The 14,851-nt window shown below is 41.1% G+C and overlaps 5 protein-coding genes across 5 annotated transcripts; all 5 read right to left on the bottom strand.

The window, feature by feature from the left end:
• Positions 1-2,293: 2,293 nt before the first annotated feature.
• On the bottom strand, positions 2,294-4,489 carry LOC108114705 (transmembrane protein 209). Its single transcript, XM_017225803.2, has 5 exons — positions 4,394-4,489; positions 4,033-4,337; positions 3,358-3,965; positions 2,976-3,305; positions 2,294-2,915 (listed from the first exon to the last, which is right to left on the bottom strand). Exons 1-5 carry the CDS (start codon positions 4,414-4,416, stop codon positions 2,553-2,555), a joined length of 1,629 nt encoding a protein of 542 aa, XP_017081292.2. The 5' UTR covers positions 4,417-4,489; the 3' UTR covers positions 2,294-2,552.
• A 550-nt stretch (positions 4,490-5,039) lies between these two features.
• LOC108108658 (transmembrane protein 209-like) lies at positions 5,040-7,236 on the bottom strand. Its single transcript, XM_041818231.1, is given in 7 exon segments — positions 5,040-5,643; positions 5,646-5,663; positions 5,724-6,053; positions 6,106-6,677; positions 6,680-6,712; positions 6,780-7,084; positions 7,141-7,236. Coding segments are annotated over 7 exon segments (1,626 nt in total). The 5' UTR covers positions 7,164-7,236; the 3' UTR covers positions 5,040-5,298.
• Positions 7,237-8,677: 1,441 nt separating this feature from the next.
• On the bottom strand, positions 8,678-10,100 carry LOC108108656 (accessory gland protein Acp29AB-like). The gene has a single exon (XM_017216760.2). It carries the CDS (start codon positions 10,006-10,008, stop codon positions 9,130-9,132), a length of 879 nt encoding a protein of 292 aa, XP_017072249.1. The 5' UTR covers positions 10,009-10,100; the 3' UTR covers positions 8,678-9,129.
• Positions 10,101-10,539: 439 nt separating this feature from the next.
• On the bottom strand, positions 10,540-12,665 carry LOC108108426. The gene is made up of 2 exons (XM_017216478.2): positions 11,985-12,665; positions 10,540-11,400 (listed from the first exon to the last, which is right to left on the bottom strand). The coding sequence occupies exons 1-2, from the start codon at positions 12,656-12,658 to the stop codon at positions 10,572-10,574; spliced, it is 1,503 nt and encodes a 500-aa protein (XP_017071967.1). The 5' UTR covers positions 12,659-12,665; the 3' UTR covers positions 10,540-10,571.
• Positions 12,666-13,006: 341 nt separating this feature from the next.
• On the bottom strand, positions 13,007-14,333 carry LOC108108461. The gene is made up of 2 exons (XM_017216515.1): positions 13,622-14,333; positions 13,007-13,537 (listed from the first exon to the last, which is right to left on the bottom strand). The coding sequence occupies exons 1-2, from the start codon at positions 14,289-14,291 to the stop codon at positions 13,047-13,049; spliced, it is 1,161 nt and encodes a 386-aa protein (XP_017072004.1). The 5' UTR covers positions 14,292-14,333; the 3' UTR covers positions 13,007-13,046.
• Between the last annotated feature and the right edge of the window lie 518 nt (positions 14,334-14,851).

The raw sequence follows: 14,851 nt of genomic DNA, 5'->3' as shown, positions 1-14,851 counted from the left end.
TTAACTTTTAAAACATTTAATAACTTTATAATGCTATTTATCTTGATAATTATGCTTTAAACTAAATGAAAAGTAAAGAGCAATTAAGTTTTTCACACCTTCCGCAACTTTTCCTTTCATCAGCAAACAAGTGTTCCACCTTGACATCTTCTCATCGCCCATTTCACGACCCCATCGTGACGTCCTCAACACAGGGATAGTTAAGCTGCTTCAAAAGCAATATTAGATGAAAATTTGTGTAAGCCCTAAAGAAAAAGCCCATTGAGCCAGAGTGTGAGACGATTGCCAATCGAATTTAATGCGCATTTCTTTTTAAAGTGCCAACAGCTGGGAACACACACAACACCCCCCTCCAGAGTCATCTAAGAAGGCTTCTTTTGTCAACAGCAGGGTATTAGGAGGGGAATCCATCCAAAACCCCACTCCGGAGCAACCCAGCGAGCCGCACTAATCAACACAATTACGGAGCAGTCGAAGGAAAACTTTTCTAATTGGATATGAAGACGCGCACATGCGTTTCTTTAAAGGAATTTTACTCCATCAGCGGAGGGTCCAAATATTGTGACAAGAAAATGGCTCGAGACATGGATCCCGGCTCCGCGCACCAAGTTCCAACTCCGATTCCCATTTTAGGCTTCGCATCTCCGCCTGCTGAAATGCTTTGACAAATTATTTTTAAGCCAATTTACAACTTGAGAAAAAGTATCAGGAAAACATATCACATCACACCCACACATACACAAAGGGTGTTAAGTTGGGTGGCTGACTGTTTGTGTAGGTAAAGCAAATATAATGCGAGGGATAAAAGTGTAAAGTTGACAACCCAGGCACATTACTCACCCGAGGTGCAAACCAACCAGCTATCCAGTAACGCGGGAGCTGGGGTAGCATTAAAATAACCAGCCAACCGATTCAACGTCAAGCCAGAGCCCAGAAATGAGCATGGCCAAGAGAAATGGTAATACGGCTGGTCGAGAGGGCCCATCCTGCTTCTTTTGCCACTTCCTTGAGCGCCTGTATTTGCGACTCCACCATTTTACACTACTTTGGAGCATTTTCTCAATGTCTCTCACTCGACAAAATGTCGACAGCGTCGGCGGAAACCATTAATTTTGTCACTTTCGGAAGTGTAAAGTGGCGAGCATGTGGGAGTCGCAGGCCGGGCCATTGACCAGGTCACAAACTGGATGGCCAATAGTGAGAATCATGAAAGGACAATTAAAGTCCTGCTCCTGTGTGCACCTGTCCACGAGTATATCTTGCCACCTGACTTTTAAACAAGTTAATTGCACAGACCGCAGGCCACATGACACTTGATAACCGCGAAACCACAACAGTCCACTATGTGGAATTTGACCCGTTTTTGTGGCCAAAACTCATTTTTTGAAAATATACAAATTTACGTTTTTTCAATTTTACCAAGTTAAGAAATGATCAAAATGCTATGTTACATACCTAAAATGTTAATTTAACAGCTTACTGTTAAAATACAAGCTGTTAAAGCCAGCTGTAGCAAGCGAACACCACGTGCTGTTAGAAATGTTAATTTTGTGGTGCAACTTCAAATTTGCATATCTCTTAGAAAAAATCATTAAATAATCTAATTCAAATTGAATATTGATTCTTCAGGCTAATACTATTTTTTTATACTAATACGTTGTGTGTTTCGTTCGTATTTTTTTAACAATTTGTATGTTTAGCAAGTGGTGTTCGTTTGTCACTTTTAGAAAGAAAGTTGAACTTTGCAAAGGGTTTTAAAAAAAGTTTCAAAGAGTATCAGTGAGTGTCCATAACTATGTTATAGATTTGTCAATTCTGAATTCAGAATATATTAGCTCATTTGCGTTTTTTTGCGAATCTTTGCGTAATTTGAATTTTTAGGAAGCAACTCTTGTTCAGCAATGCACAAGTTTGGCGTAAGCAAGGGAGTAGAAGTAGAAGTCATCCAACTGTATGCTGGTGAAATTTAGTTTTCAAATGGTATCGACGCAAGGGAAGAACAACAATACATACTTATTTTTATATAATAATAATGAAATTGATGAAAATGATGCAGTTGAAAATGAATACCTAGAATAGTACTACCAAAAAAATTAATTTTTTAATAACTTTTACATTTATTATCCGATCTGGACCAAATTTGCAGGACACATTTGAAATCGAACATTCATCTTGTGTTCCAAAATTGGGGTTTCTAACTTGAAAATTGCGCTAAATATTAAATTTTTGTGGGCGGAGGGGGGCGTTGCCACGCCCACTTTTCAAAAATACCTTCCTTTAGTCATAACCATCATTATACAAGAAACCTAGAGTGGAAAATCTTGTTGATTTTAAAAATATTAATTTTGGCCACAAAAACGGGTCAAATTCCACATAGTGCAGTCGTATGTCAACTTAATAATTACAAATGCATAATTTAATAGTAACGAGTGATGAGGAATATCAACGGGCACCGAAAGATAGTCGACGTAGAGAAAGATGCTTAGTAGTAACGAAAGTTTAGAGGTGGGCTTATAAGTAGTCATGGCCAGTTATCCCGATTAGCGGCCAGCTCAGTCTTCGATGACGCACATTATGTTGATGCCGCTCTTGCCCAGATTGACGCACTCCAGCGCTGATTCCTGTTGTTGGCGCATGTATATCAAGAACTGGATGATCACGTAGAAAAGGTTGTTTCTGTCGTACACGCAATTATGCAGCTCCTTGTCACTTATGAAATTAAATTTAGGGTTAAGCTGGTTACTGGTGGTCAAAATGGCGCAATGGGCCTTGTTGTGGACTGCGTTAAGTACATCCTTGGTAGAGCGTTTCTCGTCGCGGATAAGGACGTAGCGGGAGTGGAAGGGCCGCCCACCGCCCTGCGGCAACGGCATCAGTTGGCTATCCAAGTACACACAGAACAAATGGAACAATATCTAAGAAATAAATAAAGATGTTGATAACAAGATCATAAGATTTTGAATTTAATCCCTTACCGCTGCATCAGTGGGCAAATGCTCGCCCCATTCCTGGCCATTATGAGTTTTGCCCGAGTTCCAGCGGTAATCGGCTATGCAGGATCCCTGTGACAGCTCTTTTATCCGCTGCACCAGGTACTCCTGATTGATAAAGGTGTCCAGAAAGGGCAGAAGCATAGGCAACATAGGCGCACATGTCTGTACGAACTGCTGGTTATCGGCCGTCTTGCGCAGCCTCTCTAGGCTCACAGCTCCGATCTTTAGGTCAAGCAGACCCCGCTGCCGAAACACGTCGTCCACATAGTTGATCTCCTTAACCAAACGCTGCAGTATTGTAGTGGAAATCCACTAAAAGGAACATTGTTAGTATGTTGTAAATAAATTTTCAAATGCAACTTACAAATCTTAGATTGGCCACGTATTGCGACAGTTTGTCCGTGGAGATACGTTTAATGACCTCTGAATTGCTGTCCCTAAACTGAAAACCACCAAACTCCTCAATCGATGTTGGAGCATTTTCCGTAGAAACTGCCGGCGCCGGCGACAACTGGTATATGGTGGTTTTCAGCATATACGCCGCATTGTTGCAGTAGTTCCAAAAAGAGTTGGCGGAGCCCATGCTCTGGACATTGGGTGTTTCAGAGGTATCTACTAAGCTACGCTCGCGTTCTGCCTGCTTTATCAGACCGGGCAACTTCCGGATATCGGTGATGAAATCATCTCGGCGTACTTCTGCGTAGGGCGACATGTAATTTGACTCGTTGCTCAGGTTACTGGCATTCAACGAGTTGTTCTGCACCATCGACGAGTTGTAGGAGGTGTTTTGGTTTGTCTGCTGAGGAGTCCTTGTGGGACTGGGACTGCGACGCATGGACTGCGAGCCCCAACAGGAGTCCTCGAATGAGGAGTGCCAGTTGATAATGGGAATGTCGTCTTCCAAATCGCTGTCGGGTTCGTAGCTGCGTGGTTTTTTCACGGTACGAGCGCAGACCGTCTTAAACGAATTCTCTGGAGAATATTCAGAGATTTATTAGTAAGTCGCGCGAGTAAGTTTTAGATTCATGTGACATCTTACCTTCCTTTCCGTCCAGCAGGCACTTTTGGCTATTGGTCCCTATCACCTGGTCACCGCCAAACCATAACCACAAATATTTGCCGAAGCAGGCCAGTGCACTTAGAGCTATCAATCCGGTTATGGTGCACTCAGCCAAGAACCAGTATGTCCGGTAGACGGAGCTGCATGCCTGGCACATGTCGAAGAGGAGCAGCGACAAAAGCAAAACATTTATGGAGCACCACTTGAGATAGTAACGCGCCTGGGCGGTCCGTAATCGCAGGTCCAGGCTGCGCTGCACCACCGGGTTTCTGCTCAGTGGCGAGCTGTGGAACGAATAGTGGTTAATTATCAGAATTTTGGGTCAATTCATCACATTTACCAATTGCTCCTGTTGAAATTCATTTTCTGTTTTCCTGTATTTAAGAAAAAATGTCTGGATGTGGCGAAAAAGCCGGGAAACTGGCGCTATTACTAAGTATTATCGATGATTCCAGCAATGCTGCAATCGATGCACTCGATATTTTTGCTCTGCTCTAAAATTATCTGATAGGTGGCGCATTAGGATTCCGTGTAGAATATTGTGTAAAAATCATGTAAAAGTGTATAGTTTTATTATCTGACGAGGGTTGGCGTTTTGAATATATTTAAGCTATTTCATGCACCGCTGCAAAAACTTCTTAACTCTATATAAAAAGTTCAATATATTGTGGAATACTGGAAAAAGTATAAAAGCTTTATTTTAACTTAAAGACAAAATACAAATTTCATAAAATTTTTTTAAATATTTCTTTACTTTTCGGTTTAAAAAATCTTTAAAAACGAACTTAATATTTATATGTACAGCCCCAGATATTAAATAAATAATATGGGTTATTTATTTATACCAATTTATTTAAGAAGGTACGCTATAGTCGAGTGTCGCGACTATAAGATACCTGATACTGTATTATGCAATTTTAATATATTCATTTTGCTAGTGGAAAATCACAAGGCTCCACCTATTGTCAGAATAGTCATAACCATCATTATACAAGAAACCTAGAGTGGAAAATCTTGTTGATTTTAAAAATATTAATTTTGGCCACAAAAACGGGTCAAATTCCACATAGTGCAGTCGTATGTCAACTTAATAATTACAAATGCATAATTTAATAGTAACGAGTGATGAGGAATATCAACGGGCACCGAAAGATAGTCGACGTAGAGAAAGATGCTTAGTAGTAACGAAAGTTTAGAGGTGGGCTTATAAGTAGTCATGGCCAGTTATCCCGATTAGCGGCCAGCTCAGTCTTCGATGACGCACATTATGTTGATGCCGCTCTTGCCCAGATTGACGCACTCCAGCGCTGATTCCTGTTGTTGGCGCATGTATATCAAGAACTGGATGATCACGTAGAAAAGGTTGTTTCTGTCGTACACGCAATTATGCAGCTCCTTGTCACTTATGAAATTAAATTTAGGGTTAAGCTGGTTACTGGTGGTCAAAATGGCGCAATGGGCCTTGTTGTGGACTGCGTTAAGTACATCCTTGGTAGAGCGTTTCTCGTCGCGGATAAGGACGTAGCGGGAGTGGAAGGGCCGCCCACCGCCCTGCGGCAACGGCATCAGTTGGCTATCCAAGTACACACACAGAACAAATGGAACAATATCTAAGAAATAAATAAAGATGTTGATAACAAGATCATAAGATTTTGAATTTAATCCCTTACCGCTGCATCAGTGGGCAAATGCTCGCCCCATTCCTGGCCATTATGAGTTTTGCCCGAGTTCCAGCGGTAATCGGCTATGCAGGATCCCTGTGACAGCTCTTTTATCCGCTGCACCAGGTACTCCTGATTGATAAAGGTGTCCAGAAAGGGCAGAAGCATAGGCAACATAGGCGCACATGTCTGTACGAACTGCTGGTTATCGGCCGTCTTGCGCAGCCTCTCTAGGCTCACAGCTCCGATCTTTAGGTCAAGCAGACCCCGCTGCCGAAACACGTCGTCCACATAGTTGATCTCCTTAACCAAACGCTGCAGTATTGTAGTGGAAATCCACTAAAAGGAACATTGTTAGTATGTTGTAAATAAATTTTCAAATGCAACTTACAAATCTTAGATTGGCCACGTATTGCGACAGTTTGTCCGTGGAGATACGTTTAATGACCTCTGAATTGCTGTCCCTAAACTGAAAACCACCAAACTCCTCAATCGATGTTGGAGCATTTTCCGTAGAAACTGCCGGCGCCGGCGACAACTGGTATATGGTGGTTTTCAGCATATACGCCGCATTGTTGCAGTAGTTCCAAAAAGAGTTGGCGGAGCCCATGCTCTGGACATTGGGTGTTTCAGAGGTATCTACTAAGCTACGCTCGCGTTCTGCCTGCTTTATCAGACCGGGCAACTTCCGGATATCGGTGATGAAATCATCTCGGCGTACTTCTGCGTAGGGCGACATGTAATTTGACTCGTTGCTCAGGTTACTGGCATTCAACGAGTTGTTCTGCACCATCGACGAGTTGTAGGAGGTGTTTTGGTTTGTCTGCTGAGGAGTCCTTGTGGGACTGGGACTGCGACGCATGGACTGCGAGCCCCAACAGGAGTCCTCGAATGAGGAGTGCCAGTTGATAATGGGAATGTCGTCTTCCAAATCGCTGTCGGGTTCGTAGCTGCGTGGTTTTTCACGGTACGAGCGCAGACCGTCTTAAACGAATTCTCTGGAGAATATTCAGAGATTTATTAGTAAGTCGCGCGAGTAAGTTTTAGATTCATGTGACATCTTACCTTCCTTTCCGTCCAGCAGGCACTTTTGGCTATTGGTCCCTATCACCTGGTCACCGCCAAACCATAACCACAAATATTTGCCGAAGCAGGCCAGTGCACTTAGAGCTATCAATCCGGTTATGGTGCACTCAGCCAAGAACCAGTATGTCCGGTAGACGGAGCTGCATGCCTGGCACATGTCGAAGAGGAGCAGCGACAAAAGCAAAACATTTATGGAGCACCACTTGAGATAGTAACGCGCCTGGGCGGTCCGTAATCGCAGGTCCAGGCTGCGCTGCACCACCGGGTTTCTGCTCAGTGGCGAGCTGTGGAACGAATAGTGGTTAATTATCAGAATTTTGGGTCAATTCATCACATTTACCAATTGCTCCTGTTGAAATTCATTTTCTGTTTTCCTGTATTTAAGAAAAAATGTCTGGATGTGGCGAAAAAGCCGGGAAACTGGCGCTATTACTAAGTATTATCGATGATTCCAGCAATGCTGCAATCGATGCACTCGATATTTTTGCTCTGCTCTAAAATTATCTGATAGGTGGCGCATTAGGATTCCGTGTAGAATATTGTGTAAAAATCATGTAAAAGTGTATAGTTTTATTATCTGACGAGGGTTGGCGTTTTGAATATATTTAAGCTATTTCATGCACCGCTGCAAAAACTTCTTAACTCTATATAAAAAGTTCAATATATTGTGGAATACTGGAAAAAGTATAAAAGCTTTATTTTAACTTAAAGACAAAATACAAATTTCATAAAATTTTTTTAAATATTTCTTTACTTTTCGGTTTAAAAAATCTTTAAAAACGAACTTAATATTTATATGTACAGCCCCAGATATTAAATAAATAATATGGGTTATTTATTTATACCAATTTATTTAAGAAGGTACGCTATAGTCGAGTGTCGCGACTATAAGATACCTGATACTGTATTATGCAATTTTAATATATTCATTTTGCTAGTGGAAAATCACAAGGCTCCACCTATTGTCAGAGAAAGTATGTTGAGTAACTGATGGTGACGTCACTGTCCATGTGGGGATTTATAACTTAAATTTCTTCATAAATAGCGAAATAATGATCCGATTTAAAAAATCTTCGATAGATATTAACAGAAATAAGTTATACAAGGTCAAACGAAATAATATTATAGACGCCACAGTATTCCGCGATTTGTGGGCGTTAGAGTGGGCGTGGCCGGATGAAAACTGGTGACAAATTGCAATGGTTTTTTTTAAAAATGCGTGTTCCTAAACCTAACTTTCTAGCTCTTATAGGTCCCGATATTTTTACATTTTTGGTTTTCCGAGTTTTTAGGGTGGGCGTGTCTTGATCGGAAAAAACACTTCGCATTGGGGGCTTCATGAAAACGTACATGCTTAATCCGAACTTTCTATAGTTTATAGTTACCGAGATATAAGCTTTCGCACAAAATTGGAAAACCGTCTTTTGAGCTTGGTGGGCGTTAGAGTGGGTGTGGCCGGATAATGGTACTATAAGATGCGCTGGCATCTAAAGATTATACATACTAAATTTCAACTTTCTAGCTCTAATTGTTCCTAAAATTTCAGCGATTTTCGTTTTTTGCGATTTGTGGGCGTTAGAGTGGGCGTGGCAGGATGCTGTAATAAACTTGTATCAACTTTGTATCTCTTATAGTTCAGATCTCAGCGTTCATACGGACAGACGGGCAGACAGACGCACAAGAAGAATATATATACTTTATAGGGTCGGAAACGCTTCGTTCTATCTGTTACATACTTTTCAACGAATCTAATATACCCTTTTACTCTACGAGTAACGGGTATAAAAACCGGAAAAAATACCGAAAGAACGTACTTAGATATCAGCTTCACGTTTATATATTTTTTTTTCAACTCAGTTTCCACATATATCCATTTTATTTATCGATACAATTACTTACTATACTATACGACTTACTATATATGTACGTAGTTATTTTCAATTTAAAAAGAGACCTCGCTGAGTGGTGTTCCTCAGAAATGTGGTACAAAAATTAATATAAATGAACTTTGATTGCGTTATATTCTTGACTTTTTTTTAATTTTTTAATAAATCGGTAATTAATGGTGAAACCTAAGCCTGAACATATCAAGTTATATAAAGTGTTCCAAGGACTTACATAACTACATAACTACTTACGCACGAGTTTAAAAATGAGACCTGATGGGATCATGTTCACTTCAGTTTGGTTTTCGGTACAGCTCATTCATTGCCTAGGCTTATACTCACAAATTTGTTAATTAAACTTTAATTTTGTAAGCAATTCCCCACATATTATTTATTTTCCATTACTCAGTACAACTAATGTAAAAACTATAACCTTTCTTTCCTTAACCATCAGCTTCACAAATATATTTTTGTTCTACGTCACAGTTGGTATCAAACATATTTCCATTGTATATATCCACACAATTATTTTTGTCTTCTACGTTGTTTGGTTCACCCTGTCTCCATTTGAAAAAGGGGGCCCTTTTGCCGGACACGACGGAAAGGAATTCGCCCGTCATGCTGATGTCGCTGACTCCCAGCCAATAGCTATTACCTCTCTCTAGTTTACTGTTGATTGCATTGAAATCATAATCGTTTTGGATGGTGGCCAGATGACCGCCTATCTGGCGGCACCGTTCTTCCGCGCCATGCCAAGACTGATGAACTTTATATTCGATGTAAATAAGTCTTGAGCCTATCCGCTGAAAGAGAGAAGATACGCTTTTTTTGTCAAATTTTTCCTGTAAGGCTTCAAATAGTTTTTCAATCCGATCAATTTTTGTTTCCTTCTGCTCCAGAGACTTATCCAGTTTGGACAAGTTATCCAAGAGCACCTTCTGCTGCTCCTCAATACGGTTAATTTTTTCCTGCGTTTCGTTGAGTTTCTGTTGATCGCAAGTGCTCCACTCCTTCTGATGGAAAGCTATGTGATCGAGCATTGGCTTCAGTGCCGTAAGGCAAAACTCCCCACATTGATTTGGAGGATCGTGTAGTAGGCATACGGATTGCCCACTTTCTCGACGCTCTGCGAAGGATTCATACAGATGGTATGAAAGGAACACGATGAGCAAGAAAATATGGGACCTGACCATAGCGGGCGACTCGTTAAGGCAAAGCCGTTTAAGACTCTGATTCCCATATTTTCCGCTTGCTTTCAAATAGCCTCGTAATAATGCGATAACTCGCCCGACGCGATTTATTATATACGTTGATATATTCATTTAAAAAAGAAAACACGATAAAGCGGGGTTCTTCAGAAATATTGTACACAAATTAATATAAATAAACTTTGATTGCGTTATATACTTGGCTTACATTTTTTTTTTTAATTTTTAAATAAAACGGCAATCTTAGGTCGCATTCCCATAGATTTGTATATTTAATTCTTATGTGCCTTTGAAGCCTGCATATATCAAGTCATTTAAATTGTTCCTTGGATTTAAATATAAATATCTACATAAACGAAACAAATTATCAGCAAATATTAAACAAACAGTGTTCTAAGACCCCTAACCTAGATTTAAAGCTTACTAAGTTATCCAAATTGTTATTCAGGTAAACATCAAGTCTGTCTTTAATCTTACGCAGTAGTTTCAAAATTGGGCTTGATGGGATATATGGTTATTACAGTTTAGTTTTCGGTGCAGCTCATTCATTGCCAAATGTGTTTTTTTTTTAAACTGTCGAACCTAACATTTGTTTTGTGACCCATTTTCCACAAATTATTTATTTCTCATTATATACAAAATATATAAACTGAAAATTTCAATTTTATTTGCTTTAATTAAACATCGGCTTCACAAATATACACTTCCTCTTCATCACAGTTGCTATCAAACATATATCCATTATATATATCCACACAATTATCTTTGCCTTCTATGTTGTTCGGTTGACCCGCCTTCCATTTGAAAAAGGGGGCTCTTTTGCCGGAGGCCACGGACACGAACTCGCCCTCCTTAGCGATGTCGCTCACTCCCAGCCAGTAGCTTACACTTTTTTCTAGTTGGCTGTTGATTGCATTGAAATCATAATCGTTTTGGATGGTGGCCAGATGACCGCCCATCTGGCGGCAGCTTTCTTCTGCGCCATGCCAAGACTGATGCACTTTATTTTCAATGTAAATAAGTCTTGAGCCTATCCGCTGAAAGAGAGGAGATACGCTTTTTTTGTCAAATTTTTCCTGTAGGTCTTCAAGTAGTTTTTCAATCCGATCAATTTTCGTCTCTAAATCGCTGGGAATTAGATTCTTCCAGGAACTTTCCTTCTGCTCCAGTGACTTATCCAGTTTGGACAAGTTATCCAAGAGCACCTTCTGCTGATCCTCAATACGGTTAATTCTGTCCTGCGTTTCATTAAGTTTCTGTTGATCGCAAGTGCTCCATTCCTTCTGGTGGAAAGCTATGTGATCGAGCATTGGCTTCAGTGCCGTAAGGCAAAACTCCCCACATTGATTTGGGGGATCGTGTAGTAGGCATACGGATTGTCCACTTTCTCGACGCTCTGCGAAGGATTCATACAGATGGTATGAAAGGAACACGATGAGCAAAAAAATATGCGACTTCGCCATAGCGAGCAACTTGTTCGGGCAAACGCTTTTAAGACTCTGATTCCTATGTTTTCCGCTGACTTTCTAACAGCCCCGAAATCATGCTGATAAGTCGCCGGATGGGAATTGCTACAAATACTTTTTTTTAAATAAATAAAACACGATAATGTGGGGTTCACAACAAAATAAACTGTGATAGCGGTACATTCACCATTTATCTTTTTCTTCTTAATTAATTGCCAATATTTAGTTACAGAATTGTTAAATAGTCATTAAAGCCCCGGTCGTTTAACTCAAGTGTCCAACCGAAATACGGTCACCCACGAGTGCCCCGTGACCTGACCTATGAGAAGTGCAAGTGTCGCTCAATTCCCATGGTTTGATAACGCACACATATACAATATATTACATATACAATATGTATTCCATATACAACCTCTCTCGCGCTCATACTGTTATATATGAGCATATTTTGTAGGCAGCTCAGCCGCGAACCCATAGATAAAAATTCAATTCGTTTTGAGACTCTGAAGAATAAACTTCAACGACTAATCTAATATTCAAAGTGTTATTATTGAAGGGCTAATTAATTACAGTACAAGTATATCATAAGTTTTAACGTGATAATGTGTTTTTAATTTGAATTACTTTCCATAACCATGAGCTTCGCAAATAAATGATTGTTCTTCATCACAGTTGCTGTCATACATATGTCCTTTATATATATCCACACAATTTTCATTGTTTTCTAAGTTGTTTGGTTGACCCGCCTTCCATTTGAAAAAGGGGGATCTTTTGCCAGAGGCTATGGATACAAACTCGCCCTCCTTGGCGATGTCGCTGACTCCCAACCAGTAGCTAATACTTTCCTCTAGTTGACTGTTGATTGCATTGAAGTCATAATCGTTCTGGATGGTGGCCAGGTGACCGCCCATCTGGCGGCAGTGTTCTTCCGCGCTAGTCCAAGTCTGATAACCCCTATGTTCGATGTAAATTAGTTTGCAGCCTATTCGCTGAAAGAGAGGAGATACGCTTTTATTTTCAGATTTTTGCTGTAGAGCTTCAAGTAGTTTTTCAATCCTATCAATTTTTGTCTCAAAGTCGCTGGGAATTAGATTCTTCCAGGAGGTTTCCTTCTGCTCCAGCGACTTCTCAAGTTTGGACAAGTTATCCAACAAGACCTTCTGCTGATCCTCAATCAGGTTCAATTTTTCCTGCGTTTCGTTGAACTTCCGATCCAGACTTTCCTGACTCTCTGCAAAGGATTCATACAGAAGGTAGGAAAGGAACACGATCAGCAAATAAATATGCGACTTGGCCATAGCGAGCAACTTGTTGGGGCAAAGGCTTTTAAGACTCTGATTCCCATATTTTTCGCTGACTTCCAAACAGTCCCATAATAAAGCTGATAATTCGACGGATGCGATTTGCATATGTGCATCTCAGGAATGTGATTAAAAAAATGAATATGAATAAACGTTGATTGCATTTAATTCTTCTTTTATCACTTTATTTTTAACAAAAACCAACAATCGTAGGTCGATTGATAAAGCGTATATCTTCGCATTTTTATACAGCGACTCATTTCAAATAATTCTTAATATTTGTTCAAAATAAAATCATTGAAAGCTTTAATAAAATATATAATATTTCCTGATTTATTAAGATTAGGAAGGAAAAAATATCGATATAGTCCCGAACGGTATATAACTAGGATTCCCCTAACCTCAAAACCCGTTTCACAGTTTGTCTTCTCCTCCGCCGCTTTCCGACTACTGTAGGTCCGACTCCAACTCCTACTCCGATTCCGGGAACGGGAGCCAGTTGCAGCAAAAGAGGATTGCTGACCAGGGCAGCGGCGATGCCCAATACAGTAGCACTGGCCAGCGGAATGAGGAAACTCTTTGCCAGCAGAGCTTTAGGCGAAAGCTCCGGCGATCCCTTGTGGGAAACAATCTCATGGGAATCGATGGGATAAGAGCTGTATGAATAGTCGACAGGAGGCCCTGGGTAATGAGCATGCTCCGGTCGGGGCCTGTAAAGATGGTACGGCACTCCTGCCTCTCCACTAGAGGAGTAGCCGTGTCCAGGGGCAGGTCCTGTGTCGTAGCCATGCCCATTGGAGGTTCCATAGTCGTAGGGATAAGGATGGCTTTCATAGGCATAGCTTTTGCCAGCACTTCCACTGCTAGAATAGTGACCTGCCAGGAAAAACGAAATTCAAAAATTTCATATTAAAAATTTATGTCAAATATATTTTTGATTTGGTTGATCCCTAAACTAACCCACGCTAATCCGGTCATGTATATTTCCACCCAACCGCCACTTGTCATAGGCCTCACTGAGATTCTCATTTAGGCTGCTGATCTGGGAACCATGACTGCCTCCAGCTGGTGGCAGCGATCCAATGGGCTTCGATATAAAGCTGGCAGCTGTGTTGTCTAACTTGGAGGACGATGAACCCGGTCCCCGATAAAATTCCGGCGGAGGATCGTAGCTCTTAGCTGCTGCAGAACCAAGAGGGTCCAATTTCACTATAGCCTGGCGTTTCTGGGGCTGCATGGGCTTCCAGGATGCGGATTCCTTCGAGACATTTTGGGCCTGCCCGGCGGCATAAGATATAAGAAGACCGAGGCAAAGGCCAAAGGCCGGGAGTAACTTCCCATTGTTCGCGAACATTTCAACTGAATGCGCCGCCTGCAGATCGGGGGATTTTATAAGGGTCCAACAACCATAACACGCCGGCATGTCGTCACCTGGAGTGGGTGGCATTACAAGCGGTGGCGACAAATTGCAGGCAGACAATTTCAAACCACGATTGCCGTCGCGATTGCTTGGCTGCTGGCATTGAGACGTCTGCAGTGCGTTTCGGGAGCGATTAGTGCCGCCAGCTTGGGAGCTCTTCAAGATATTGCCAGTGGGTTCTTTCGTCAGGCATTTCATCAGATGGAGCATCAGGCATGTAGTTGCCAATTTGTCCCTCTCTTGGCTTATTGAAATAAAGCGTGCGTACCCAAAATGTGTAACCCCAGGTGGCAGGTGAGCAGCAAGAAATTAGTGGAGATATTCACGCCCCCAGCGAGCAGAGGGGCAATTTCAGCTTAATTAAATCATTTATCGCTGCATATTTTAGACGTGGGTGTTCAGCCAAGGGGAACGATCGGAGGTGAGGTCGAGAGGGTTAGGAAAGTAAGGTTTATACACAAAAGAAAGTTCAGTCTATGGAAAATATTTCTGAGGGGATTTTTAAAAGATTTGTTGGAAACGTTACGATATGTTTTAGATGATTCTTTTCTGTGAGTCTTTCTTTTACTCAAAATAACTTCTGTAAATCTAAGCAACTTGCAGGTAACACAGGGGGTTTCGTGAGAAAGAGATCCATTCTTTATGCAAACAGTTCCACCGAAGTCTATGACGCTCAGGTAAATAGATAGAACTTCGACTTGTCATGGTTAGCCTTCGATCTATGCTCCTAAAGTTATTACTGATCAAAGTGATATTTGCAGTGAGGTAGA

The sequence above is a fragment of the Drosophila eugracilis genome, unplaced genomic scaffold (genome assembly GCF_018153835.1).
Source record: "Drosophila eugracilis isolate 14026-0451.02 unplaced genomic scaffold, ASM1815383v1 contig_2154, whole genome shotgun sequence".
Classification (NCBI taxonomy): domain Eukaryota; kingdom Metazoa; phylum Arthropoda; class Insecta; order Diptera; family Drosophilidae; genus Drosophila; species Drosophila eugracilis.
The sequence above is the reverse complement of the archived record's forward strand: the minus strand, read 5'-3'. Positions and strand labels throughout refer to the sequence as shown.

What these genes read in the sequence shown, in the direction of transcription:
- LOC108114705 (XM_017225803.2), bottom strand. Translation starts at nt 4,416, where the DNA reads ATGAATTTCAACAGGAGCAATTG. An exon ending in CCTGCTGGACGGAAAGGAAG is followed by an intron (nt 3,966 to 4,032) that starts GTAAGATGTCAC and finishes AATATTCTCCAG; the next exon opens with AGAATTCGTTTAAGACGGTC. An exon ending in ATTTGCCCACTGATGCAGCG is followed by an intron (nt 2,916 to 2,975) that starts GTAAGGGATTAA and finishes TTTATTTCTTAG; the next exon opens with ATATTGTTCCATTTGTTCTG.
- LOC108108656 (XM_017216760.2), bottom strand. Translation starts at nt 10,008, where the DNA reads ATGAATATATCAACGTATATAATAAATCGCGTCGGGCGAGTTATCGCA.
- LOC108108426 (XM_017216478.2), bottom strand. Translation starts at nt 12,658, where the DNA reads ATGGCCAAGTCGCATATTTATTTGCTGATCGTGTTCCTTTCCTACCTT. An exon ending in GAAGCTCATGGTTATGGAAA is followed by an intron (nt 11,401 to 11,984) that starts GTAATTCAAATT and finishes CGGAAAACATAG; the next exon opens with GAATCAGAGTCTTAAAAGCG.
- LOC108108461 (XM_017216515.1), bottom strand. Translation starts at nt 14,291, where the DNA reads ATGCTCCATCTGATGAAATGCCTGACGAAAGAACCCACTGGCAATATC. An exon ending in ACATGACCGGATTAGCGTGG is followed by an intron (nt 13,538 to 13,621) that starts GTTAGTTTAGGG and finishes TTTTCCTGGCAG; the next exon opens with GTCACTATTCTAGCAGTGGA.